The sequence below is a fragment of the Suricata suricatta genome, chromosome 6 (genome assembly GCF_006229205.1).
Source record: "Suricata suricatta isolate VVHF042 chromosome 6, meerkat_22Aug2017_6uvM2_HiC, whole genome shotgun sequence".
Taxonomy (NCBI): domain Eukaryota; kingdom Metazoa; phylum Chordata; class Mammalia; order Carnivora; family Herpestidae; genus Suricata; species Suricata suricatta.
Window position 1 is genome coordinate 30,862,299 of NC_043705.1, and position 25,923 is coordinate 30,888,221.

Below are 25,923 nucleotides of genomic sequence, written 5' to 3' on the forward strand. Positions count from 1 at the left end.
TTGGGGTGCTTGGCTGTCTTTGTTGGTAGAGCATACAAATATTGATCTTGGGGTCATGAGTTTGAGCTCTTCTTTGGGGGTAGAGTTTACCTAAAAAAATTCATTGGAGAAGTGTCTTGCTGGCTCAGTCCATGGTGTGGCAAATCTTGATCTTGGGTTGTGAGTTCAAGCCCCATGTTGGGTGTAGAGAGAAATAAGATCTTAAAAAATAACATGATTAACACAAAAAATATGCTTGGAACAGTAACTGGCTCATAATTAGTGAATTGTCATTACTATCACATCACGTAAGTTAGGCAAGAGAGTCAATTTACCATCAGTACATCACTGAGCCACTAAAAATTACATCAAGCCAGAATCAAGTGTAACTATTAGGTAATAAACAGGGCAAGATCCTGCTTTCCGTTCTTTTGGATCATATAGTAATTCCATTTTTAGTTTTTTGAGGCACCTTCATGCTGTTTTCTATAGCAGCAGCACTATTTTACTTTCCTACCAACAGCACAGAATTTCAATTTGTTCATATCCTTGTCAGTACTTATTTTTTTAAAATTTAAATCCGAATTAGTTAACATATAGTATAATAATGATTTCAGGAATATAGTGATTCATCGCTTACATATAATACCCAGTGCTCCTCCCAACCAGCGCCCTTCTTGGTGTTCATCTCCCATCTAGCCTATACCCCCACCCAGCACTTCACCAGCAACCGTCAGTTCTCTGTATTTAAGAATCACTTATGGTGTCTGCTTCTCTGTTTTTATCTTATTTTTGTTTCCCTTCCCCTGTGTTCATATTTTTTTCCCTTAAATTCCACATATGAGTGAAATCATAGGATATTTGTCTTTGACTAACTTTTTAAAAATATAGCAGTCATTTTAATGGTTATGAGATGATTCCTCTTTATTCTTACATGTTTATTTTTCTGTTATTGTCTGTATCCATAAATGTTGATATTTTATTGGGATCATATTAACTTATGTTTTGATTTGGAGACAGCTGACATCTTTATGATATTAAGTCAAAGGGACTTACCCTAAGAACAGGGAAGATTTTCCATTTGCTCAAGTCCACTTTTGTGCTATTTAGAAGTACATTAAAATTTTACACACATGAGATTTTGTACATTTCTTAACAAGTTTACTTTTAAGAATTTATCTTGTTTTGTTTATAAATAGGATCTTCTATCCCTTAATACTTTCTAACTTGTTATTATTCATATATATATGAAGATTGTTGATTTTTGTGGATAGTTTTTATGTCCTGACACCCTACTGATTTGTTTTATACCTCTTTTCCAATTTATATACCTCTATTTGTTTTTCTTTCTCTGATCGCATTGGATAATTTCTCCAGTGTAATGTTAAAAAGCAGGAAAAATAGAAAACATCCTTGCCTGGTTCCTGACCTTTATTGGGATTCACCCATTGTTTCCCCACTAAGTAGGGTATGTCCCTAACATGATTATGTATTTGTTTGTATATAATATGCATATGATCTATGACGTGATATAATATGTACACACACATGGTCAAGTTAGAGATGTAGCCATCAATTTCTGTTTTAATTTTAAAAATCTGGAAAGTGTGTTGAATATTATTGAAGGGCCTTTTAGCACACAGAGAAATGATTATGACTTTTCTTCTTAGATCTACTGATTTGGTAAATTATATTAATGAATATTCCTAATATTTCATTTTTGTATATCGGATAAATTCCACTTGGTTATGATGTCTTATTTATGTAAAGTGTTGTTGGATTTTTGTGTTGTATTTTGTTTGCTAATATTTAATTTTTTTTGTCTCAATAATTGAGGTTGGTCTGAAATTATATTTTGATACAATTTTTGATAGACCTTATTTTTATTTTTATTTTTTAAAGCTTCCCCCCCTTTTTTAAACTTTATTTATTTTTGAAAGAGAGAAATAAAAACCAGTGAGGGAGGGGCAGAGAGAGAGGAAGACAGAGGATCCGAAGCAGACTCTGTGCTGACAGAAAAGAGCCCAATATGGAGCTTGAACTCATGAACTGTGAGATCATGACCTGGCTGAAGTTGGATGCTTAACCTACTGAGCCACCCAGGTGCCCCTTAATTGACTTTATTTTTATTTTTATTAAAAAAATCTTTTTCTGTTTATTTTTGAGAGTGAGAGAACATGAATCGGGAGGGGCAGAGATAGAGGGAGACACAGAATCTAAAGTAGGTTCTGGGCTCTGAGTTGTCAGCCCAGAGCCTGATGTGGGGCTCAAACTCAGAGACTGCAAGATCATGATCTGAAGCAAAGTCAGACTCTTAACCAACTGAACCACCCAGGTGCCCCTAGACTTTATTATTATTTATTATTATTATTAAAAATGTGTTTTTTTTACATTTATTTATTATTTAGAGACAGAGCATGAACTGGGTAGGGACAGAGAGAGAAGGAGGCACAGAATCCAAAGCAAGCTCCAGGCTCTGAGCAAGCTGTCAGCACAGAGCTGGGACGCTGAACCTGTGAACTGTGAGATCATGACTTGAGCCAAAGTTGGTTGCTCAACCGACTGAGCCACCCAGGCGTTTTAGTCTGGGGCGCCTGGTGGCTGGGTCAGTTAAGCGTCCAGCTTTGGCTCAGGCCATGATCTCATGGTTCATGAGTTCAAGCCCTGCCATGGGCTCTGTGCTGATAGCTTAGAGCCTGGAGCCTGCTTCAGATTGTGTCTCCCCCTCTCTCTGCCCCTCCCCAGCTTGTTCTCATTCTCTCTCTCTCTTGACAATAAACTATTATTTAAAAAAATTCAAAAATAAAAAAAGATTTAGATGTGAAAAAAATAAAAATAGAAAAATAAAAGTTTTAGGTTTACAGAAAAATTCTGCAGAAAATCTACAGAGAGCCTATATACCCTCTCTCTTTACACCTTTCTATTATTAACATCTTGCATTATATGGTACATTTGTTATAATTGATGAATATTGATATGGTAATATTAACTGAAGATCATAGTTATTTTAGTGTTTAGTCTTTGTGTTTTATAGTTTTCTGGGTTTTGTCAAATGCATAATGTTATTTTTCAAACATTAGAGTGTCATATAGAAAAGTTTCACTCCACCTCCCCTACCCCCAAATCAAACATCTGGTAACCACTGATCTCTATAGTTTTACCTTTTTCCAGAGTGACATATAATTGGAACCTTACAATATGTAGCCTGTTCAGCTGGCTTTTTGACTTAGCAATATGCATTTAAGACTCCTCCATATTTTTTTGTGGCTTGATAGCTCATTTCTTTATCACTCAAGAATGCAGGCATACTTTGTGCTTCACAGTTAACACTTTTTTACTAACACATTGAAGATTTGTGGCAACCCTGTGTTGAGCAAGTCTGTTGGCACCATTTGCCCATTAGCATTTGCTCACATTGTTTCTGTGTCACATTTTGGTAACTCACAATATTTCAAATTTTCATTATTATTATATTCATTACAGTGATCTGATCAGTTATCTTTGATGTTACTATGATAATTGTTTTGGGGCACCGTGAATTGTGCCAATATAAGACAGTGAACTTAATCAGTAAATGTTGTATGTATTCTGACTACTCCACCAACTGGCTGTTGCCCTGTCTCCCTCTTCTTGGGTCTTCTTATTACCTGAGACACAACAATATTGAAATTAGTAATTGATAACCCTACAGAGACCTCTAAGTGTTCAAGTACCAAAAAAAGCTAGAAATGATTAAGCTCAGTGAGGAAGGAAGGTTGATAATTAAGATAGATTGGAAGCTAAGCCTCTTGCACTGAAAATTAGCCAAATTGTGAATGCAAGGGAAGAATTCTTGAAGGATATTAAAAGTTCTACACTAGTGAACACATGAGTGATAAGAAAGTAAACAACCTTGGGGTGCCTGGGTGGCTCAGTTAGTTAAGTGTCTGACTTGGGCTAAGGTCATGGTCTCGTGGTTCATGAGTTCAAGCCCCACATTGGCCTCTGCACTGACAGCATGGAGTCTTGTTTGGGTCCTCTATCTCTCAAAAGAAAATAAAAACAAAAAAAAGTGAAACAGCTTTATAGTTGATATGAATAAAGTATTAGTGGTTTGGATAGAAGATCAAACCAGCCACAGTATTCTCTTAAGCCAAAACCTAACCCAGAGCAAGTCCCTAAATTGTCATCTGTTCTGTGATAGCTGAGAGAGGAAGCAGCACAAGAAAAGTTTGCAGCTAGGAGGGGATGGTTTATGAGGTTTAAAGAAAAAAGCCATCTCCATAACATAAAAGTACAAGTAGACATCAGTAGATATTTATCCAAAGAAGACATACAGATGGCCGACAGACACATGAAAAGATCCCCAGCATCACTCATCATCAGGGAATACAAACCAAAACTACAATGAGCTATCACCTCATACCTATAGGAATGGCTAAAATAAACACAAGAAACAACAGGTGTTGGCAAGGCAGTGGAGAAAGGGGAACCCTTTTGCACTGTTGGTGGGAATACAAACAGGTACAGCTATTCTGGAAAACAGTTTGATGGTTCCTCAAAAAGTTAAAAATAAAACAATCCTATGTTCCAGCAACTGCACTATTAGGTATTTGCACAAAGAATACAAAAATACTGCTTCAAAGGATACTGCAACCCTATGTTTATAGCAGGATTATCTACTATAGCCAAACTATGGAAACAGTCCAAGTGTCCATTGATTGGCAAATGGATAAAGAAAATGGGATATATATATATATATATATATATATATATATGTATATATATGTGTATATATATATATATATATATATATATATCCACAACTGAATATTAGTCATAAAAATGAATGAAATCTTGCCACTTGCAATGACATAGAGAACTAGAGAGTATTATGGTAAGTGAAATAAGTCAGAAAGGCAAATACCGTATTCACAAATTCACTCATGTGGAATTTAAGAAACAAATGAGCAAAGGGGGGAAAATGAGAAAAAAAACCCTCAACTATAGAGAACACACTAATGGTTATCAAAGTGGAAGTGGAGGTGGGTTGACTTGTGGTGACCACCAGGTGTTGTATGGAAGTGTTGAATTACTATATTGTATGATTTAACTTACACGGTATGATAACTAACTGGAATTTAGATTAAAAACTGCAAAGTTGAAGCAGTAAGTGCTGATGGAGAAGCTGAAGCAAGCTATCTAGAAGATATTGCTAAGGTAAATCATGAAGGTGGTACACCAAACAACAGATTTGCACTGTGGATAAAGTAGCCTTCTGTTGGAAAAAAGATGCCATCTATGACTTTCATAGCTAAAGAGAAGTTGATGCCTGGTTTTAAAGCTTCAAACCACAGTCTGACTCTCTTGATAGTGGCTAATGCAGCTGGTGAATTTAAATTGAAGCAAGTGCTTGTTTACCATTCCAAAAATACTAGGGCCCTTCAGAATAATTTTGGGGGCACCTGAGTGGCTAAGTCAGTTGAACATCCAACCTCAGCACAAGTCATGCTCTTGCTGTTTGTGAGTTCAAGTCCCGCCATTAGGCTCTGAGCCTGGAGCCTGCTTCAGATTCTGTGTCTCCTCTCTCTCCTTTCCCTTGCTCATGCTGTCCTTCTCTCAAAAATAAATAAGTAATAAAAAAAAATTAAAAAACAAAGAATGATTCTAACAGTCTGTGCTCTGTAAATAGAATGCCTGCAAGACAGTACATCTGGTTACAGTATGATTTACCGAATATTTTAAGCCTAATTTTGACATAGTCCTCTGAAAAAAAAAGATTCCTTTCAAAGTATTACTATGCTTTGACAATGCACCTGGTCATCCAAGAACTGTGATGGAGATGTACGTGAAATTAATGATCTTTTCATGCCTGCTAACACAACATCCATTCTGTAGCTCATGGATCAAGAAATCACTTTGACTTTCAAGTCTAACAATAACAGTTGAAGAAATACATTTCTAAGGTTACAGCTGCTACAGATAATGATTTCTTGAATGGATCTGGGCAAAGTAAATTGAAAACTTCCTGGAAAGGATTAACTTTTCTAGATATCATTAAGAACATTTGGATTCATGGGAAGAGATCAAACTATCATTTTTAATAGAAGTTTTTGCAAACATTGGTTACTCCCTCGTGGATGGCTTTGAGGAGATCCAGATTTCAATGGAAGCAGTAACTGCAGACGTGATGGCAATAACAAGAGAGCTAGAATTAGAAGTGGAGCCTGAGGGTGCTTGGGTGGCTCAGTTGGTTAAGCAACCAACTTTGGCTCAGTCCATGATCTCATTGTCCATGACTTTGAGCCCCACATTGGGTTCTGTGCTGACAGTGTGGAGCCTGTTTGGATTCTTGCTCTCTCCTCTTTCTTTCTGTCCCTGTTCTGCTTGTGCTTTCTCTCTAAAATAAATAAAAACTTAAAAAGAAGTGGAGCCTGAAGATATGACTAAGTTACCACAATTTCATAGTAAATTTTTAATGGGTGAGGACTTGCTTCTTATGGATGAGCAAAGAAAATGGAGTGAAAATTCTCTGCAAATTGTTGAAATGACAACAAAGGATTTAAAGTGTCACATAACCTTAGTTGATAAAGCAGTGGTAGGGTTTGAGAGGATTGATTACAATTTTGGAAGAAATTCTGTGCGTAGAATGCTGTCAAACAGCATCAGATGCTACAGAGAAATTTATGAAAGGAAGAGCCCATTGATGGGACAAACTTTGTTGTTGTCTTATTTTAAGAAATTGTGACAGCTACCCCAATCCACAGCAACCACAATCCTAATCAGTCAGCAGCCAATCATTGAGGCAAGACATTCCACCAACAAAAAGATTACAATTCTGTGAAAGCTCAGATGATGATTAGCATTTTTTTGTAACAAAGTATTTTTAAATTAAGATATGTACATTGTTGGAGGAGGGGGGAGTTAAGATGGCAGAGGAGTAGGGAGACTCTAAGCTTTGTCTCATCTCTTAAACACAGCTTGATCATTATCAAATCATGCTGAACACACAAAAAATCAATCAGGGTTCTGAGAGAACAAAAACTGCAGGTCTACAAGTAGAAAAGTGACCACTTTCTATAAAAATTTTTTTAATAGGCAGACCAAAACACACCAGGATCTAGGTTTTTTTGTTTCTTTCTTTTTTTTCTTCTTCCTTCCTTCCTTCCTTCCTTCCTTCCTTCCTTCCTTTCTTCCTTCCTTTTTTTGTTTTAGTTGTTTTCTTCTTTTCTTTTCTGGGCAAAATGATGAGATGGAGAAATTCACCCCAAACGAATGAACAAAAAGTAAAACTCATGGCCAGGGATTTAATAAATAAAGATATAACTAAGATATCTGAACTAGAATTTAAAACAATGACTTCAAGAATAGTAGCTGGACTTGCAAAAAAGCAGAGAAGATACCAGACAATCCCTTTCTGCAGAGGTAAAAGAACTAAAATCTATCTTGGCCAAAATTAAAATTGCTGTAACCAAGATACACACCCAAATGGAGACCGTAAAAACAAGTATGGACAAGCAGAAGAGCAAATTAGTGATAAAATAGATTAAATTTTGGAAAATAATGAAGCTGAAAAGAAGAGGGAAAGTAAGGCCATGGATCATGAGGGAAGACTTAGGGAACTCAGCGACTTACTAAGATGTAATAACATTTGTATCATAGTAGTCCCAAAGATGAAGAGAGAAAAAGGGGCAGAAGGTTTATTTGAACAAGTCATAGCTGAAAACTTCCCTGATCTGGGGAAGGACACAGACATCCAAGAAGCACGGAGAATTCCCATTAAACTCAGCAAAAGCCATCTATTGCCAAGGCATATCATAGTCAAAAACACAAAATACTTAGAACATGGAAAGAATCCTGAAATCAGTAAGGGGAAGAAAGTCCTTATCCTACAAGGGAAGACAGATCAGGTTTGCAGCAGATCTATTCACAGAAACATGGCAAGCCAGAAAGGAGTGGCAAGAAATATTCAACAAGCTGAATGGGAAAAACATGCAGCCAAGAATTCTTTATCTACAAGGCTGTCATTCAGAATACAAAGAGAGTGAAAGAGTTTTCCAGAACACACACACACACACACACACACACACAGACACACACACACACACACACACCCCAGAGGAGTTATGACCACTAAACCAGCCCTGCAAGAAATTTTAAGGGGGACTCTCTGAAGGAAAAACAAAACAAAACAAAACCAAAAAGCAACAAAGACTAGAAAGGACCAGAGAGCATCACCAGAAACACTAACTACACAGGCAACACAATGGCACTAAATTAATATCTTTCAATAATCTCTCTGAATGTAAATAGACTAAATACTTCAATCAAAAGACATAGGGTATCAGAATGGACAAAAACCCAAGATTGACCTATGTGCTGTCTACAACATAATCATTTTACACCTAAAGACACCTGTAGGTTGAAAATGAGGAGATAGAGGACCTAATGGTTGTCAAAAGAAAGCCAGGCTAGTCGTATCAAACTAGATTTTAAAACAAAGTTTGTGATGACAGATGAAGGGTATTCTATCATAATTAAGGGGTCTATCGATTTAAGAAGATCCAACAGTTGTAAATATTTATGTCCCCATGTGAAAGCACCCAGATATATGAATCAATCACAAACATAAACTCATTGATAATAATATAATAATAGTAGGGGATGTTAACACACCACTTACAACAGTGAACAAACGAAGCAGAAAATCATGGCAACAATGGCTTTGAAGGACACATTGGACCAGATGGACTTAACAGATAAATTCAGAGGGTTTTATGTATGTATGTATGTATGTATGTATGTATGAATTCATGTATTTATTTAGAAGGTGCAAGTGAGCGAAAGGCAGAGAGAGTGTGAGAGGGAGAATCCCATGAGGGGCAGTATGGGGGAGAGGGGAAAGCTTGGCTCACTGTGGCTCATGTTTTACCCCAAGCAGAGATCGTGTTCACCTGATGTGGGGCTTGTGCTCACTGAAGTGGGGCATGAACTCACCAAAGAGGGTTCATGCCCACGCTCTGTGGGACTTGAACTCACCAACTGTGAGATCATTACCTGAGCTGAAGTCAGATTCTTTATTTTTTATTTTATTTTTTTTACTTTATAAAGTTTCATATTTTTTAAACAAATGCAATTATTTACCATCATTTACAATACAGTAGTTACAATGACACTCCAAACAGAAAAGCAAAGTAAAAAATCAAAACACCAACTTCTGTTTCATGTAATTAGACTTATACAGAAATTAGAAGGTTAAGTAACAACTAGTTAATCACCTAATTTCACAGCTATCTGAAGTGGCAATCTTTATATAGCAGCTTATCTATGATACATTCAAGATAAATGATACAATGTATTACTTGTTCATAAGCTACAACACAGCCTGCTTAATACCTTTCCTTAAATTCCACCTCTATACTACAATATGCTTGAGGTCCATGCAAAAAAGTAGCTACCTTTTATGTAGGAAATGGATGATTAAGTCTTTGGTGTTGTAAAAGCAACTTCGTTTAAACATAACCACCCCCACCACCAAAAAAAGAAGAGGGAAAAAAGAAAGTAAAGAAAATATGAAGTCAGATTCTTAATGACTGAGACACCCAGGCGCCTCCAGAACATTAAATTTTAAAGCAGCATAATACATCTTTTCAAGAGCATTTGGAGCATTCTCCAGAATAGATCACATACTGGATCACGAATCAGCCCTCAAGAAGTACAAAAAAGATCATACCATGCATATTTTCAGTTCACAGCTTTATGAAACTTGAAGTTAACAAGTTAACTTCTAATAAGAAGAAATTTGGAAAGCCCTCAAATACATGGAGATTAAAGAAGAACATCCTACTAAGGAATGAATGGGTTAACCAGGAAATTAAAGAAGAAATTTAAGAAATACATGGAAGTAAGTGAAAATGAAAGCATGACAGTCTGAAACTTATGTGATGCAGCAAAGGAAGTCCTAAGAGGGAAGTATATTGCTATACAGGCCTATCTCGAGAAGCCAGAAAGGTCCCAAATACACAACCTAAACTTACACCTAGAGGAGCTAGAAAAGGAAGAGCAAATAAATCTTAAAGCCAGCAGAAGAGGGAAATAAACATTAAAGCAGACATAAATGGGGGCACCTGGGTGGCTCAGTCAGTTAAGCAACCGACTTCGGCTCAGATCATGATCTCACAGTTCATGGGTTTGAGCACTGCATCAGGCTCTGTGCTGACAGCTAGCTCAGAGTATGGAGTCTGCTTTGGATTCTGTATCTCCCTCTCTGTCTGCTTGCACTTTCTGTCTCTCAAAAAAAAAAAAATAAAAGCAGAAATAAATGATACACAAACAAAAGCTCAGTAGAACAGATCAACAAAACTAAGAGCTGGTTCTTTGAAAGAATTAACAAAATTAATAACCTTCTAGGCAGACTCTTCAAAAAGAAAAGAGAAAAGAGAAAGGACCCAAATAGATAAAACTATGGGTGAAAGAGGAGAGATCACAACCAACATCACAGAAATACAAACAATTATAAGAAAATACTATGAAAAATTATATGTCAACAAACTGGGCAATCTGGAAGAAATGGACAAATTCTTAGAAACTCACAAACTACCAAAACTCAAACAGGAAGAAATAGAAAAAATTGAACATATGCATAACCAGCAAAGAAATGGAATCAGTAATCAAAATCTCCCAGGTCCTGAGCCAGATGGCTTCCCAGTGGAATTCTATCAGACATTTAAAGAAGAGTTAATACCTATTCTCACACTGTTCAAAAAATAGAAACAGAAGGAAAACTTCTAAACTCATCTTATGAAGCCAGCATTAACTTGATTCCAAAACCATACAAAGATCTCACTAAAAAGGAGAATTACGAATTACCAGGGCGCCTGGGTGGCTCAGTCGGTTGAGCTGAGCGTCCAGCTTCAGCTCAGGTCATGATCTCGTGGTTCATGGGTTCGAGCCCCGCGTTGGGCTCTGTGCTGACAGCTCGGAGCCTGGAGCCTGTCTTCGGATGTGTGTCTCACTTACTCTCTGACCCTCCCCTGTTCATGCTGTTTCTCTCTCTCAAAAATAAGTAATACTAAGAAATGTTTAACAAAAGGAGAATTACAGGTTAGTATTCCTGATGAACATGGATACAAAAATTCTCAATAAAATACTAGCTAATCAAATTCAACAGTACACTAAAATAATTATTCACCATGCTCAAGTGGCATTGATTGCTGGGCTGCAGAAATGGTTTAATATTTGCCAAAAAATCAATGTGATATACCACATTAATAAAAGAAAGGATAAGAACCATATGATCTGTCAATAGATCCTCAGAAATCAATTGACAAAATACAGCATCCATTCTTGATTAAAAAAAAAAAAAGAACTCAACAAAGTAGACATAGTGGAACCTACCTCAAATTCAGTAAGGCCGTATACAAAAGACCCACAGCTATTATCATCCTCAATGGAGAAAAACTGAGAGCCTTTCCTCTATAGTCAAGAACAAGAGAAGGATGTACACTCTCACCATTACTATTTAACAGAGTATTGGAAGTCTTAGCCTCAGCAATCAGGCAACAAAAAGAAAAACGCATCCAAATCAGCAAGGAAGTAGTCAAACTTTCGCTATTTGCAGGTGACATGATACTCTATGTAGAAAACCTTATAGACACACCAAAATATTACTGGAACAAATACATGAATTTAGCAAAGTCACAGGATGATATAAAATCAGTTACAGAAATCTGTTGCATTTCTTACACACCAATAATGAAGTAGGAGAAAATGAAATCAAGGAAACACTCCTGTTTACAATTGTCCTCCAAACAACAAAATATCTAGCAATAAGCCTACTTAAGGAGGTAAAAGATCTGTGCTCTGAAAATTATGGAACACTTATGAACGAAATTGAAGAGGACACAAAGAAATGGAAAAGCATTTCATGCTCATGGATTGGAAGAATAAACACTGTTAAAATGTCTATACTAGCCAAAGCAGTCTACACATTTAATGCAATCTGTATCAAGATTACAACAGCATTTTTCACAGAGCTGCAACAAACAATCCTAAAATTTGTATGGAACTACAAAAGGCCTCAAATAGCCAAAACATTCATGTAATTAACAACAACAAGAAACAACTTGAGGCATCATAGTTCAGGATTCCAAACTATATTCCAATGTTGTAGTCATCAAGACAGAACGGTCCTGGCAGAAAAACAGGCACATGAACCAATGGACCATAATAGAAAACCCAGAAATGGACCCACATATGGCCAACTAATTTTTGACAAAGCAGGAAAAAATATACAATAGAAAAAAGAGAGTCTCTTCAAAAAACACTGTTGGGAAAACTGGAGGTTGACATGCAAGAAAATGAAACTGGACCGCTTTTTTACACCATATACAAAAATAAATTAAAAATGAATGAGAGACATAACTGTGAGACAGTAAACCATCAAAATCCTAGAGGAGAACACAGGCAACAGTTTCTTTGACCTCAGCTGGAGCAACTTCTTACTAGACATGTCACCAAAGGCAAGGGAATAAAAAGCAAACAGGAACTATTGGGGTTTCATCAAGATAAAAAGCTCTGCACAGCAAATATACAATCAACAAAACTACAAGGCAGCCTATGGAATTGGAGAAGATATCTGTAAATGAAATATCAGATAAAAGGTTACAATCCAGGATCTATAAAGAATTTATCAAACTCAACACCGCCCTGCCCCCGGCCAAATAACACAGTTAATAAATGGGCAGAAGACCTGAATAGACACTTTTCCATAGAAGATATCCAGACAGCTAACAGACACATGAAAAGATACTCACCGTCACTCATCATCAGGAAACTACAAATCAAAACCATGATGAGATACCACCTTAACACCTATCAGAATGGTTAAAATTAAAACAAGAAACAACAGGTGTTGTCAAGGATGCAAAGAAAGGGGAACTCTCTTGCACTGTTGGTGTCAATGCAAACTGGTGCAGCCACTGGAGAACAGTATGGAGGTTCCTCAAAATAAAAATAGAACTGCCCTACGATCCAATTGCACTATTAGGTATATACTTAAAGGATTTTTTTTCCATAATATTTTATTGTCAAATTGTTTTCCATACAACACCCAGTGCTCTTCCCCTCAAGTGCCCTCCACCATCACCACCACCTGTCTTCCCCCCTGCCCCCTCCCCTTAAAGGATTTAAAAATACAGATTTGAAGGGATACGTTCACCCCATTGTTTATAGTAGCATTATCAGCAATAGCCAAACTATGGAGAGGTCCCAAATGTGGTGTATATATACAATTGAATATTACTCATCTATCAAAAAGAATGAAATATTGGGGTGCCTGGGTGGCTCAGTAGGTTAAGCATCCAACTTCAGTTCGGGTCATGATCTCACGGTTTGTGAGTTCAAGCCCTTTGTCAGGCTCTGAGCTGTCAACATAGCTTCAGAGCTGCTTCAGATTCTGTGTCTCCCTCTCTCTACCCCTCCCCCACTTGAGCTCTGTCTGTCTCTCTCTCTCAAAAATAAATAAACATTTAAAAAATTTTAAGAATGAAATCTTGCCATTTGCAACTACATGGATGGAGCTAGAGTGTATTATGTTAAACGAAATAAGTCAGTCAGAGAAAGACAAAAACCATATGATTTCACTCGTGGAATTAAAACAAAAAACCACAGATAAACATGAGAATGGGGGGGAAGAGAAGAGAGGGAAACAAACCACAAGAGACTCAACAATAGGTAACAAACTGAGGTTTGATGGAGGGTGGTGGGTGGGGGGTGGGCTAGATGAGTGATGGGTATTAAGGAGGGTATTTATTGTGACGAACTGGGTGTTGTATGTGATGAATAACTGAATTCTACTCCTGAAACCGTATTGCACTGTATGTTAACTAACTACAAGTAATAAAAAAGATATGTACATTATTTTTTAGATATAATGCCATTACACATTTAATAGACTACAGTATAATGTAAATATAACTTTTATATGCACTGGGAAATCAGAAAATTCGTTTCAGTCACTTTATTATAGTGGGCTGGAACCAAACCCACATTTCAAGGTATTTTTCCAATGTACCATGCTTTGTTTTTGGATTGCTTTCAATTTTTGGCAATTATGAATAAAGCCACCATAAATATTTGTATGCTGATATTTTGGTGGGCAAATTTTCCAACTCATTTAGGTAATTACCTAGAAGCACAATTGCTGGATCATATGGTAAGCTTATGTTTAGTTTTCTAAATAACTGCCAAAGTGTTTTATGAAGCAGTGTTGTTCCCACTAACAATGAGAATTCCTGTTGCTCCATATCCTTGTCAGCATTTGGTGTTGACAGTATTTTGGTTTTTGGTCATCCTGATGGTTGTATAGTGGTATTTCATTGTTTTAACTTTCAATTCATGAATATTCTGTGATGTTGAACATCTTTTCATATGCTCTTTTTTGTTGTTGTTGGTAGTTTGTATATCTTTTTTGGTGAGAGAGATGTGTGTTCAGATCTTTAGTCAATTGAGTTGGTTTTATCGTTAAAGTTTTTTAAAAATTTAAATCCAAGTTAGTTAACGTACAGTGTAGTAATGATTTAAAGAATAGAATTTAGTGATTCATCACTTACATATAACACCCAGTCCTCATCCTAACAAGTGTCTTCCTTCATGCCCATAGTCCATTTAGTCCATCCCTCTACCCAGCACTCCACCAGCAACCCTCAGTTTATTCTCTGTATTTAAGAGTCTCTGATGGTTCGTCTCCCTCTTTGTTTTTATCTTATTTTTGCTTACCTTCCTCTATGTTCACTTGTTTTGTTTCTTAAATTTCAAACATGAGTGAAATCATGATATTTATCTTTCTCTGACTTACTTCGCTTAGCATAATACACTCCAGTTCCATCCACGTTGTTACAAATGGCAAGATTTCATTCTTTTCGATCTTTAATTCATCATTTGATGGACATTTGGGTTCTTCTATACTTTGGCTATTGTTGATAGTGCTACTATAAACATTGGGTGCATGTGCCCCTTTGAATCAGCATTTTTGTGTTCTTTGGATAAATGTCTAGTAGTGCAATTGTTGGGTCATAGGGTAGTTCCATTTTTAATTTTTTAAATATAATTTATTGTCAAGTTGGCTAACATACAGTGCTATAGTGTGCTCTTGGTTTTAGGGGCTGATTCCCATGATTCATCACTGATATACAACACCCAGTGCTCATCCCATCAAGTGCCCTCCTCAATGCCCATTTTCCCCTCTCCCCAACTCCCCCCATCAACCCTCGGTTTGTCTAAGAGTCTCTTAACATTTCTCTTTTCATTTTCATTAAAAAATGAAGTTGGGGCGCTTGGGTGGCTCAGTCGGTTAAGCCTCCGACTTCGGCTCAGGTCAGATCTCATATTCATGGGTTCGAGCCCCGCGTCGGGCTCGGTGCTGACAGCTAGCTCAGAGCCTGGAGCCTGCTTCTGGTTCTGTGTCTCCTTCTCTCTCTGCCCCTCCCCCTTTCATGCTCTGTCTCTCTCTGTATCAAAAATAAATAAAACATTAAAAAATTTAAAAAATGAAGTTGGACCACTTTCTTACACCATACACAAAAATAAATTCAAAATGGATGAAAGACTTAAATGTGAGACGGGAAACCATCAAAATCCTAAAGGAAAACACATGCAGCAATCTCTTTGACCTAGGCTGCAGTTTCCCTCCCTCCCTCTCTGTTTTTGACTATTCTCCCCCACCCCCATGGTCTTCTGTTAAGTGTCTCAAGTTCCACATATGAGTGAAAACATGATATCTGTCTTTCTCTGACTGACTTATTTCACTTATCATTATACACCCTAGTTCTATCCATGTTGTTTCAAATTAGAATTTCATTCTTTTTGATCACAGAGTAATGTCCATTGTATATATCTATCACCTCTTCTTTATTCATTCATCAGTCAATGGACATTTGGGCTCTTTCCATACTTTGGCTATTATTGATAATGCTGCTATAAACATTGGGATTCATGTGCCCCTTCGAATCAGCATTTTTGTGTCCTTTGTATAAATACCTAGTAGTGAAATTGCTGGGTCGTAGGGTTGTTCTATTTTTAGTTTTTTGAGGAATCTTCATACTGTTTTCCAGAGTGGTTGCACCAGTTTGCATTCCCATAACAGTGCAAAAGTGTTTCTCTTTCTCTGCGTCTTCGCCAACATCTCTTGTTGCCTAAGTTGTGAATTTTAGCCATTCTGACAGGTGTGAGGTAGTATTTCATCATGGTTATGGTTTGTATTTCCCTGATGATAAGTGATGTTGAACATTTTTTCATGTGTCTATTAGCCATCTGATGTCTTTGGAGAAGTGTCTATTCATGTCTTTTGCCCATTTCTTTACTGGATTATTTTGTTTTGGGGTATTGAGTTTGATAAGTTTTTTTTAAAATAGATTTTAGATACAGACCTTTCTTCTGATATGTCATTTGCAAATATGTCCCCCCATTCTGAAGGTTGCCTTTTAGTTTTGCTGTTTCCCTTGCCATGCAGAAGTTTTTATCTTGAGGCCCCAGTAGCTCATTTTTGCTTTTGTTTCACTTACCTCTGGAGACATGTCAAGTAAGAAGTTGCTGCAGTCTAGGTCAAAGAGATTGCTGAATGTTTTTTCCTTTAGGATTTTGATGGTTTCCTGTCTCACATTTAGGTCTTTCATCCATTTTGAATTTATTTGTGTGTATGCTGTAAGAAAGTGGTCCCGTTTCATTTCTTTGCATATCATAATTTCAGTTGTCCCAGTACCATTTGCTAGAGACTCTTTTTCTTCCATTGGATATTCTTTCCTGCTTTGTCAGAGATTAGTTGGCTATATATATTTTTTTTTGCTCTATTTTTGGGTTCTCTATTCTGTTCCACTGATCTCTATGTCTGTTTTTGTACCAGCACCATGCTGTCTTAATGATTACTGTTTTGTAATACAGTTTGAAGTCTGGAATTGTGATGCCTGCAACTTTAGTTTTATTTTTCAACATTACTTTGGCTATTTGGGGTCTTTTGTGGTTCCAGGCAAATTTTAGAATTGTTTGTTCTAGTTCTGTGAAGAATGCTGGTGTTATTTTGATAGGGATTGCATTGAATATGCAGATTCCTTTGAGTAGTATAGACATTTTAACAATATTTATTCTTCTAATCCATGAGCATAGAATGTTTTTCCATTTCTTTGTGTCTTCAATTTCTTTTATAAGCTTTCTATAGTTTTCAGTGCATAGATCTTACACCTCTTTGGTTAGGTTTATGGCTAGGTATTTTATGGGTTTTCGTGCAGTTGTAAATGGGATCACTCCTTGATTTCTCCTCTGCTGCTTCATTATTGGTGTATAGAAATGCTACCAATTTCTGTACATTGATATTATATCCTGCGACTTTGCTGAATTCATAGATCAGCTTTAGCAGTTTTTTGGCGAAGTCTTTTGGATTTTCCATGTAGAGTATCATGTTGTCTGTGAAAAGTGAAAGTTGAGTTCCTCTTCCCTGATTTGGATGCCTTTTATTTCTTTTTGTTGTCTGCTGAGGCTAGGACTTCCAACACTGTGTTGAATAACAGTGGTGAGAGTTGACATCCCTGTAGTGTTCCTGACTCTAGAGGGAAAGCTCTCAGTTTTTCCGCACCAAAGATGATACTAGCTGTAGGTCTTTTATATATGGCCTTTATGATCTTGAGGTATGTTCCTTCTATCCCTACTTTCTTCAGAGTTTTTTTTTATAAAGAAATAATGTTGTATTTTGTCAACTGCTTTTTCTGCATCTACTGAGAGGATCTTGTGGCTCTTATTTTTTCTTTTACTAATGTAATGTATCACATTGATTGATTTGCATATGTTGAACCAGCCCTGGATCCCAGGAATAAATCCCGCTTGATTGTGGTGAGTAGCTCTTTTAATGTATTGTTGGATCTGGTTTGCTAGTATCTTGTTGAGAGTTTTTGCATCCATGTTCATCAGGAAAATTGGTCTGTAGTTCTCCTTTTTAGTGTAGTCTTCATCTGGTTTTGGAATCAAGGTAATACTGGCCTCATAGAATGAATTTGGAAGTTTTCCTTCCATTTATATATTTTTGGAAGCGATTTAAAAGAATAGGTGTTTACTTTTCTTTAAATGTTTGGTAGAATTCCCCTGGAAAGCCATCTGGCCCTGAAGTTTTGTTTGTTGGGATATTTTTGATTAATGATTCAATTTCTTTACGGGTTTGTTCAAATTTTCTATTCTTCCTGTTTCAGTTTTGGTAGTTTATATGTTTCTAGGAATTTGACCATTTATTCCAGACTGCTCAGTTTGTTGGCATATAATTGATCATAATATTCTCTTATTTTTATTTGTATTTCTGTAGTGTTGGTTTTGATCTCTCCTCCTTCATTTGTGATTTTATTTATTTGGTTCCTTTCATTTTTCTTTTTGATGAAACTGGCTAGGGGTTTGTCAATTTTGTTAATTATTTCAAAGAACCAGCTCCTGGTTTCATTTATGTTCCACTGTTTTTCTGTTTCTGTTTTTGTTTTTGGGTGTCATTGATTTCTGCTCTAATCTTTATTATTCCCTTCTTCTGATGGTTTGGGACTTTATTTGCCATTCTTTTCCAGCTCTTGTAGGTGTAAGGTTAGATTGTCTATTTGGGACCTTTCTTTCTTCTTTTGGAAGGTCTGGATTGCTATATACTTCCTTCTTATGACCACCTTTGCTGCATCCCAGAAGTTTTCTATGGTCATGTTTTCATTTTCATTGGCTTCCATGTACTTTTAATTTCCTCTTTAATTTCTTGGTTAACCCATTCAGTCTTCAGTAGGATATTCCTTAATCTCCAAATGTTAATGGTCTTTCCAATTTTTTTCTTGTGGTTGTTTTTGAGTTTCACAGCATTGTGGTCTGAAAATATGTGAGGTATGATCTCAATCTTTTTGTACTTGTTGAAGACTGATTTGTGGCCCAGTGTATGATCTCTTCTGGAGAATATTCCATATGCACTCAAGAAGAATGTGTATTCTGTTGCTTTAGGATGAAATATTCTGTATATATCTATTAAGTCCATCCGATCCAATGTGTCATTCACAGCCATTGTTTCCTTGTTGATCTTCTGCTTACATCATCTGTCCATTGTGTTAAGTGGGATGTTGAACCACCTACTATTATCTTATTATTATCAATGTGTTTTTTTTTCAATTTTTGGAACTCTTTAATTGACAGAATGGAAGTACACAAATGAATTTGAAAATAAAATCAACACATCAAAGAGCAAGATCTAACATGAAAGTAGCCACACCTCACTCAGATCAAATGGAAGAAGGCTAAAGTCAAAATCATACAGTGAAGAAGGACGCATATGCGAGGCAAAGGGCCCCAGGACTCAACTATCAAGACGCACTCTGCTGGGGTCTTCAACTCCCAGATTCCCCAGGCCTTAGTCAGTGGTTTGGAAAAACATGGTATTTGGTCACAGAGAGCAACTGTAGAGATTGGCTGCATCTGGAATGCGGAAAGAGCTTAGAATCCTGGGGACAAAGTAGACACTCTGGACTCTATGACAACGAGGAGGGAGATGTGAGGACACCAGAGCACGAAGGAGGCTCTGTGCTCTCTCAGGCCAGGCGCCACCGAATCACAGCGACATACTATGAAAAATTGCTCAAGTTGCTACTTTAGTGAAGATCTGGAGCGGCAAAAGGAAGGTTTTTCTGGAAAAGGTCCATTTCATTTAGAGAAAATGAGACATTCAAGCACTGTGGTGACTATGTGCCTTGCTCAGAGTTGGTAAAGGAACAGAGTTCTCTCTGGTTGATTTGCAGAAGATGATCTTTCTTCACAGAGAGGACAGAGACATTCAGTTCTCTACAAAGTTCTATTGGTCTTGATCTTGTCCCTTATATTTTGAAGCATCCATACATTCTCTGCTGGGATTGCTCCAGTCGTCAGCTTCAGGGCTGGTCTTGTAGTGACGCCAGGCAGACTTATTAAAAACTGGAAGTCTCTCAAATGATTCATTTGAAAGTGCCTTCAGATAAATGACGGCGTTGGTACCGACCCCTTCCATGGAATAGAGTTTCAGATCTCCCTGAAAATATCTGGCATAAAGACGAGAAATTGGCAAGCCATAACCAAATCTGTCCAGAGGGGCAGCTTGTGTAGGCTCCAGGCTAGGTCTAGGAGCAGTTGAATACATGTAGTTAAAAAAATGGTCTATTTTTCGAAGTGGGACGCCACCACCTAGGTCACTTATCTTGATGGATAGTCTTCTTTACCCAGAGTAACCAGGGTTTTAACAGATGGGTAGCCTTCCTTCCTGTCTTTGTAGAGTTCAACCGTCGCTCTCATTGAGTTCTTGAACAACTCAAACAGCATGTGAAACAGATGAGAGGGCACATAAACTACCTGGATAGGTTTTGGAGCTTTGACATTAAATTCTTCAATTTCCAGCTCTGGGGCCACCAGGTAATACTGTTCACACAGCATCTTGGCAGTTTCATATGCATCTTTCACGACATCAGCTACATTACAGGTGGGATCAATACTTCCAATGTGTGTAGGATGGACTGGATTAGTATCACCACCAAACAGAAGGGTGTGCTGGCTAATAAGCATGTGGAAAGAGATGCGGTTGGTGTAGAACCGATCCAGAAAATACTGGATGTTACTGCTAACGAATGGATCAAACCCAAATTTCTCCTTGTATTCAATTACTCCTTGTGCCATAGTAGGAACCACATCATTGTGTCTATTTCTGACGTTAATCAGAACTTGTAGAAAGTTATCCAAGACCTGTGGATCCTCAGGGCTCTTATTTTCATATTCTAGGAGTTCAAGGAAACTCTGCATATACCAGTTCTGCACCAACTCCACGGAAGGGTGGTTAAGCAGGTTATCCGGCAGAAGATTAACCTCTCTCATCGCGTTAGCCAGTCGGACTGGAAGCTCCTTTCGGAGGAACATATATGAAGTTTTCTCACACGCATTATCTCTCCCGAAGAGAGAGATCTTTTTTTTTTTTAAAGATTGTTGATGGCAGTACCTGTGAAATAAATTGCCTTACTAACATTTTCCTGTTTTCCTAGACAGTGCTGATTAGAGAAAATCTACAATGAAGGCTCTAAAGACCCATGGAAACAGTAACTGACCATTACGTTGTCACTGAGCTACACCACAATAAAAATCAGACATAGTGTATATTGAAACACAAAGAGAAGGGTGACAACAGGTTTCAGTAATGTATTTTAGAAAACTGTTCTTTTTTTTTTTTTTGCTACTGTTTATCTGAAAATAAGACATATAAAACAAAACAAGGAAGCATTGAGCACTGAGTCTTTTCTCAATGGCGAGAAACGCGAGTAGCGCTTGATCTGCTTAGGCACCTGCTGCTTCAACAGCCAGCAGAACAGCCGCATCCTCGCCGAGGCCGTGCACCGACCAGCTGAGATACCTAGGCAGCCGCAGGAGCCAGTGCAGTCCAGCCACGCAGATCTGCACGTCCGCCGAGCGCTCACCTGGGCCCCCACTCGGGCCTCGGCGTGTGGGTGCAGCCGCCGTCCCCGCCGCAGCAGCAGCTCCTGGGCCGCTGCAGGCTGCCCGTGGCCTCAATGTGTTTCTTTATGTTTGTGATTAACTGATTTGTATATTTGGGATATCCCATGTTGGGGTATATATATTTACAACTGTTAGATCTTCTTGGTCGATAGGCCCCTTAATTATGATATAATATCCTTCTTCATCTCTTGTTAAAGTCTTTATTTTAGAATCTAGTTTGTCTGATATAAGTGTGACTACTCCAGTATTCTTTTGACAGATTGTTCTCCATTCCCTTACTTTCAATCTGCAAGTGTCTTCAGGCCTAAAATGAGTCTCTTGTAATCAGCATATAGATAGGTCTTGTTTTCTGACCCAGTATGTGATCAATCTTGGAGAATGTGCCATGTGCACTTGAGAAGAAAGTGAATTCCCTAGCTTCAGGATGCAGAGTTCTAAACATATCTATTAATTCCATCTGCTCCAGTGTGCCATTCAGGTCCATTGTTTCTTTAGTGAGTTTTTGTCTGGTTGACCTATCTATTGTTGTAAGTGGGGTATTAAAGTCCCCTGCAATTAGCACATTCTTATCAATAAGATTGCTTCTGTCTGTGATTAGTTGTTTTATGTATTTGGGAGCACCTGAATTTGGCGCACAAATGTTTATAATTGTTAGCTCTTCCTGATGTAGAGACCCTGTAATGATTATATAATGTCCTTCTTCATCTTTTGTTACTGCCTTTATTTTAAAGTCCAGTTTGTCTGGTATAAGTATGGTTACTCCAGCTTTCTTTTGGCATCCAGTTGCATGGTAGATATTTCTCCATCCCCTTACTTTCAATCTGAAGGTGTCTTCAGGTCTAAGGTGAGTCTCTTGTAGACAGCAGATAGATGGATTTTGGTTTTTGACCCATTCTGCTACCCTATGTCATTTGGAGCATTCTCCATTTACATTCAGTCTTATTGAAATATGTGAGTTTAGATTCATTGTGTTTCCTGTAGAGTGCATGTTTGTAGTGATGTCTCTGGTACCTTATATTCCTTGCTACTTTTCCCTCATAGGTTCCCTCTTAGGATTTCTTGTAGGGCTGATTTGGTGGGGATGAATTCTCTCAACTTTTGTTTATTTGGGAACACCTTTATCTTTCCTTCTATTTTGAATGACATGCTCGCTGGATAAAGAATTCTTGGTTGCGTATTTTTCCTGTTCATCCATTGAAGATTTCCTACCATTCCTTTCTGGTCTGCCAAGTTTCAGTAGATAGGTCTGTAACCACTCTGATAGGTTTCCCTTTGTATATTAAGGCCCTTTTATCTCTAGCTGCTTTCAGGATTCTCTATTTTTATATTTTGCCAGTTTTGCTATGATATGTCATGCTGAAGGTCGGTTTACATTATGTCTTAGAGGAGTTTGGTATGTCTCTTGAATTTCAATGTCTTTCTCTTTCCCCATATTGGGGAAATTTTCGTGTATAATTTGGTCCCAAACCCCTTCAGGAACTGTGTCTTTATCTTCCTCTTCAGAAACTCCTATGATACGGAGATTGTTCCGTTTGATTGTATCACTCAGGTCTCTGATTCTCCTTTCATGCTCCTGTATCAATTTCTCCCTCTTTTTCTCGGCTTCCTCTTTTTCTATAATTATGTCTTCTAATTCACCTATTCTCCTCTCTGCCTCTTCAATCCGTGCAATGGCTGCCTCCATTTATTGTGCACCTCATTTATAGCATTTTTAAAATTTGTCACAACTATTTTTAAGGTCCAAAGTCTTTGTAGCAATAATTTCTCTGATGCCTTTTATGCCTTTTTCAAGGCCAGTGATCAATTTTATGATAATTGTTCTAAATTCTTGTTCAATTATGTTGCTTATATCTGTTTTGGACAATTCTGTAGCTGTGACTTCTTCCTGGAATTTCTTTAGAGGAGAGTTTTTCTGTTTCATTATTTTGGCTAGCTTTCTGTCTATTTTCAGTTTTAAAAGCTTGTTATGCACTCTGCACATCTAAGTATTGCTATATTAAAGGAAGCCCATTGACTGTCCAGGGCCTGTCTGTTCAGGAAGTGTTCTTTTAATGGTGTTCCTTGGTCTCTCTTGTGCCAAAGGCATATATCCCTACTCATAATGAAATTTGGGACTCTCGGCTCTCAGCATGGATCCACTGCGTTGGTGAAGTCTGTGAGCCCGAGTTTAGACCCGGCCAGTCTAAGCCCATAATAATAAAGCCCTTTGCTTTTGCATGCATGAAAAAAAAAAGAAATTTGGGACTCTCCACCATGTGTACATTGCCTTGTTTCTTTAGGTAGCCCTGAAAAAGAAAACAGACAGACAAACACATAGGGAACAAAAGCATGGAAATGCACAGAGAAGTCAAACAAACAAGCAACCAAAAGGAAAAAGAGAAGAAAAAAAAAGGGGGGGGTACAAAAACAACAAAAGACAAAGGACAGTCTAAAAGCATAAAACCAGAAATCCCAGCTACAAATACAGTGCAGGGTAGAGATTGTGCTAATGGAAGAGTCTATACAAAGAGAGACGTGACAGGGTGGGGAGGAAGCAAAATTGAACATTGACAAGGCAGAGAGACTAAAAGGCTTAATTCAGAGAGATAAAGGGGAGAACATGGTAGAAGGCGAGGAGGAAAAAAAAAGAAGATCATATTACCCAAAGAAACTATATAGTCTGATTATTCCAGAGAGAGAGAGAGAAAGGAAGGTAGCAATGGAGGTATAGAATATGCATGAAGAGAATGGATTTAATGGGACTGTTTAAGCAAGCCAATGACCAGACTGCCTAATCCAGTGGAGGGGAGCAATAAGAATGAGATAAGGGAAAATATATCTGAATAGCAAGAATTGATCTAGAGTTAATCACAGTAATGCATCAATGTTGGTCTTGCCTGGTCTCCAGTGCAGACTGGTGTGGTTTGGTGTAGCCAAGTCTCTCCTCCACTGTGGGTCCCCTGGGCTGCTTCCTGAAGCCCGCCTTGGTGGTTGTGGGAAGAAAAATGGGGGCGCCCAAGTCGCAATGCAACTCACTCTTTTGGGTCCAATCTCCCTGTGCCACGGGCATAGTCAAGGTGGGCCAAGTTGTATTTCCCAAGCCCCCCTTATTTCCAGATCTTAGTCTGTGCACTTTAATGATACTGCCCGAAATGTACTCCCGCAGACCGGGCGGCTTCTTAGCCAGGGATCAAGTAGAGGAGGTAGGGGAACAGTTTCCCATGGTGCTGTCTGGGATGGGGGCATCTAGCCCAAGGAATGCGCCACAGCTAGAGAAAAAAATCTCTCTGAATACCCTGCAGTCAAAGATGGGATTATAGGATTCCTATCCATCCTGGGCCAAGGTTTTTCTCCTCTCCAGAGACAGTTTATAGCAGTTTCAGCTGCCCTTTCTCTTCCCATCATCCCTCCGGGGCTCTCTGCTGAGAGGGGTCCCTCCCCTCCGTGCCTCTGGGTCCCGGCCCATTTTATCTTCCCCAGTTTGCAATGACGCACCTATGAGGCTGTCTTCTTAGTGGACTCTGTCTCTTTTCCTCCAAGACTCTTGAAGTTCTGTATCTTATGTCTTCAGTCCTTCCTGATTTTAGAGATGCGGGCTGGTGAAAAAGTATGGAGCTCACTACTTCACCATCTTGCCGCCGCGACTCCCTTTTAAGTCTTTATAACTTTTGGTTTGTTGTTGTTCTGTTTTCTTTTGTCTTTTCTCCCCAAAGAGTCCTTCTTTACAATCTCTTGCAGGGCCAGTTAGTGGTCACAAACATCTTCAGTTTTTGTTTGTCTCAGAAACTATCTCTCCTTCTATTTTGAATGATAGCCTTACTGGATAAAGAATTCTTAGCTGCATAATTTTTCCAGTTCAGCATGTTGAAGATATCCTACCACTGATTTCTGACCTGCCAAGTTTCTGTGGATATGTCTGATGTAAGCCTGATCTGTCTTCCCTTATAGGTTAAGGACTTTTTTCCTTTCTGCTTTCATAATTCTTTCCTTGTCTGTGTATTTTGTGAATTTGAACATGATAGGCCTTGTTGGTGGTCGGTTTTTGTTGAATCAGATGGGAGTTCTCTGTGCTTCTTGGCTTTTGATTTATGTGTCCTCAAGATTAGAAACGTTTTCTGTTATAATTGCCCACATACCTGTCCCCTTTTCTCCCTCTTCATCTTCTGGAACTCCTATGATTTGGATGTTATTCCTTTTTAATAAGTCACTGAGTTCTTTAAGTCTTGTATTGTGGTCTTTTGCCTTTGGTTTTCTCTTTTTTACTGCTTCATTATTTATCATAATTTTATCTTCTGTATCGCTGATTTGCTGCTCTGCTTCATCCATCCTTGCTGTTGTGGCATACATTTGAGTTTGCATTTTGGTTATAGCATTTTTAACTTGGGCCTAACTAGATTTTATTTCTATTATCTCCACAGAAAGGGATTCTCTGGTGTATTTTACATTTCTTTCAACCCTAGC

General features: G+C 38.0%; 1 protein-coding gene and 1 pseudogene across 1 annotated transcript in view; one reads left to right on the forward strand and one right to left on the reverse strand.

Annotated features, from left to right (window-relative positions):
- Positions 1-19,600: 19,600 nt before the first annotated feature.
- Positions 19,601-20,928, reverse strand: LOC115293757 (annotated as a pseudogene).
- Positions 20,929-21,040: 112 nt separating this feature from the next.
- LOC115293397 (protocadherin alpha-1-like) overlaps positions 21,041-25,923 on the forward strand; it is a 48,177-nt gene continuing 43,294 nt past the window's right edge. Inside the window, exons 1-2 of the mRNA XM_029941183.1 lie at positions 21,041-21,068; positions 21,308-21,527. Coding sequence (XP_029797043.1) covers positions 21,041-21,068; positions 21,308-21,527 — 248 coding nt within the window. The remainder of the gene's footprint in view (positions 21,069-21,307; positions 21,528-25,923) is intronic.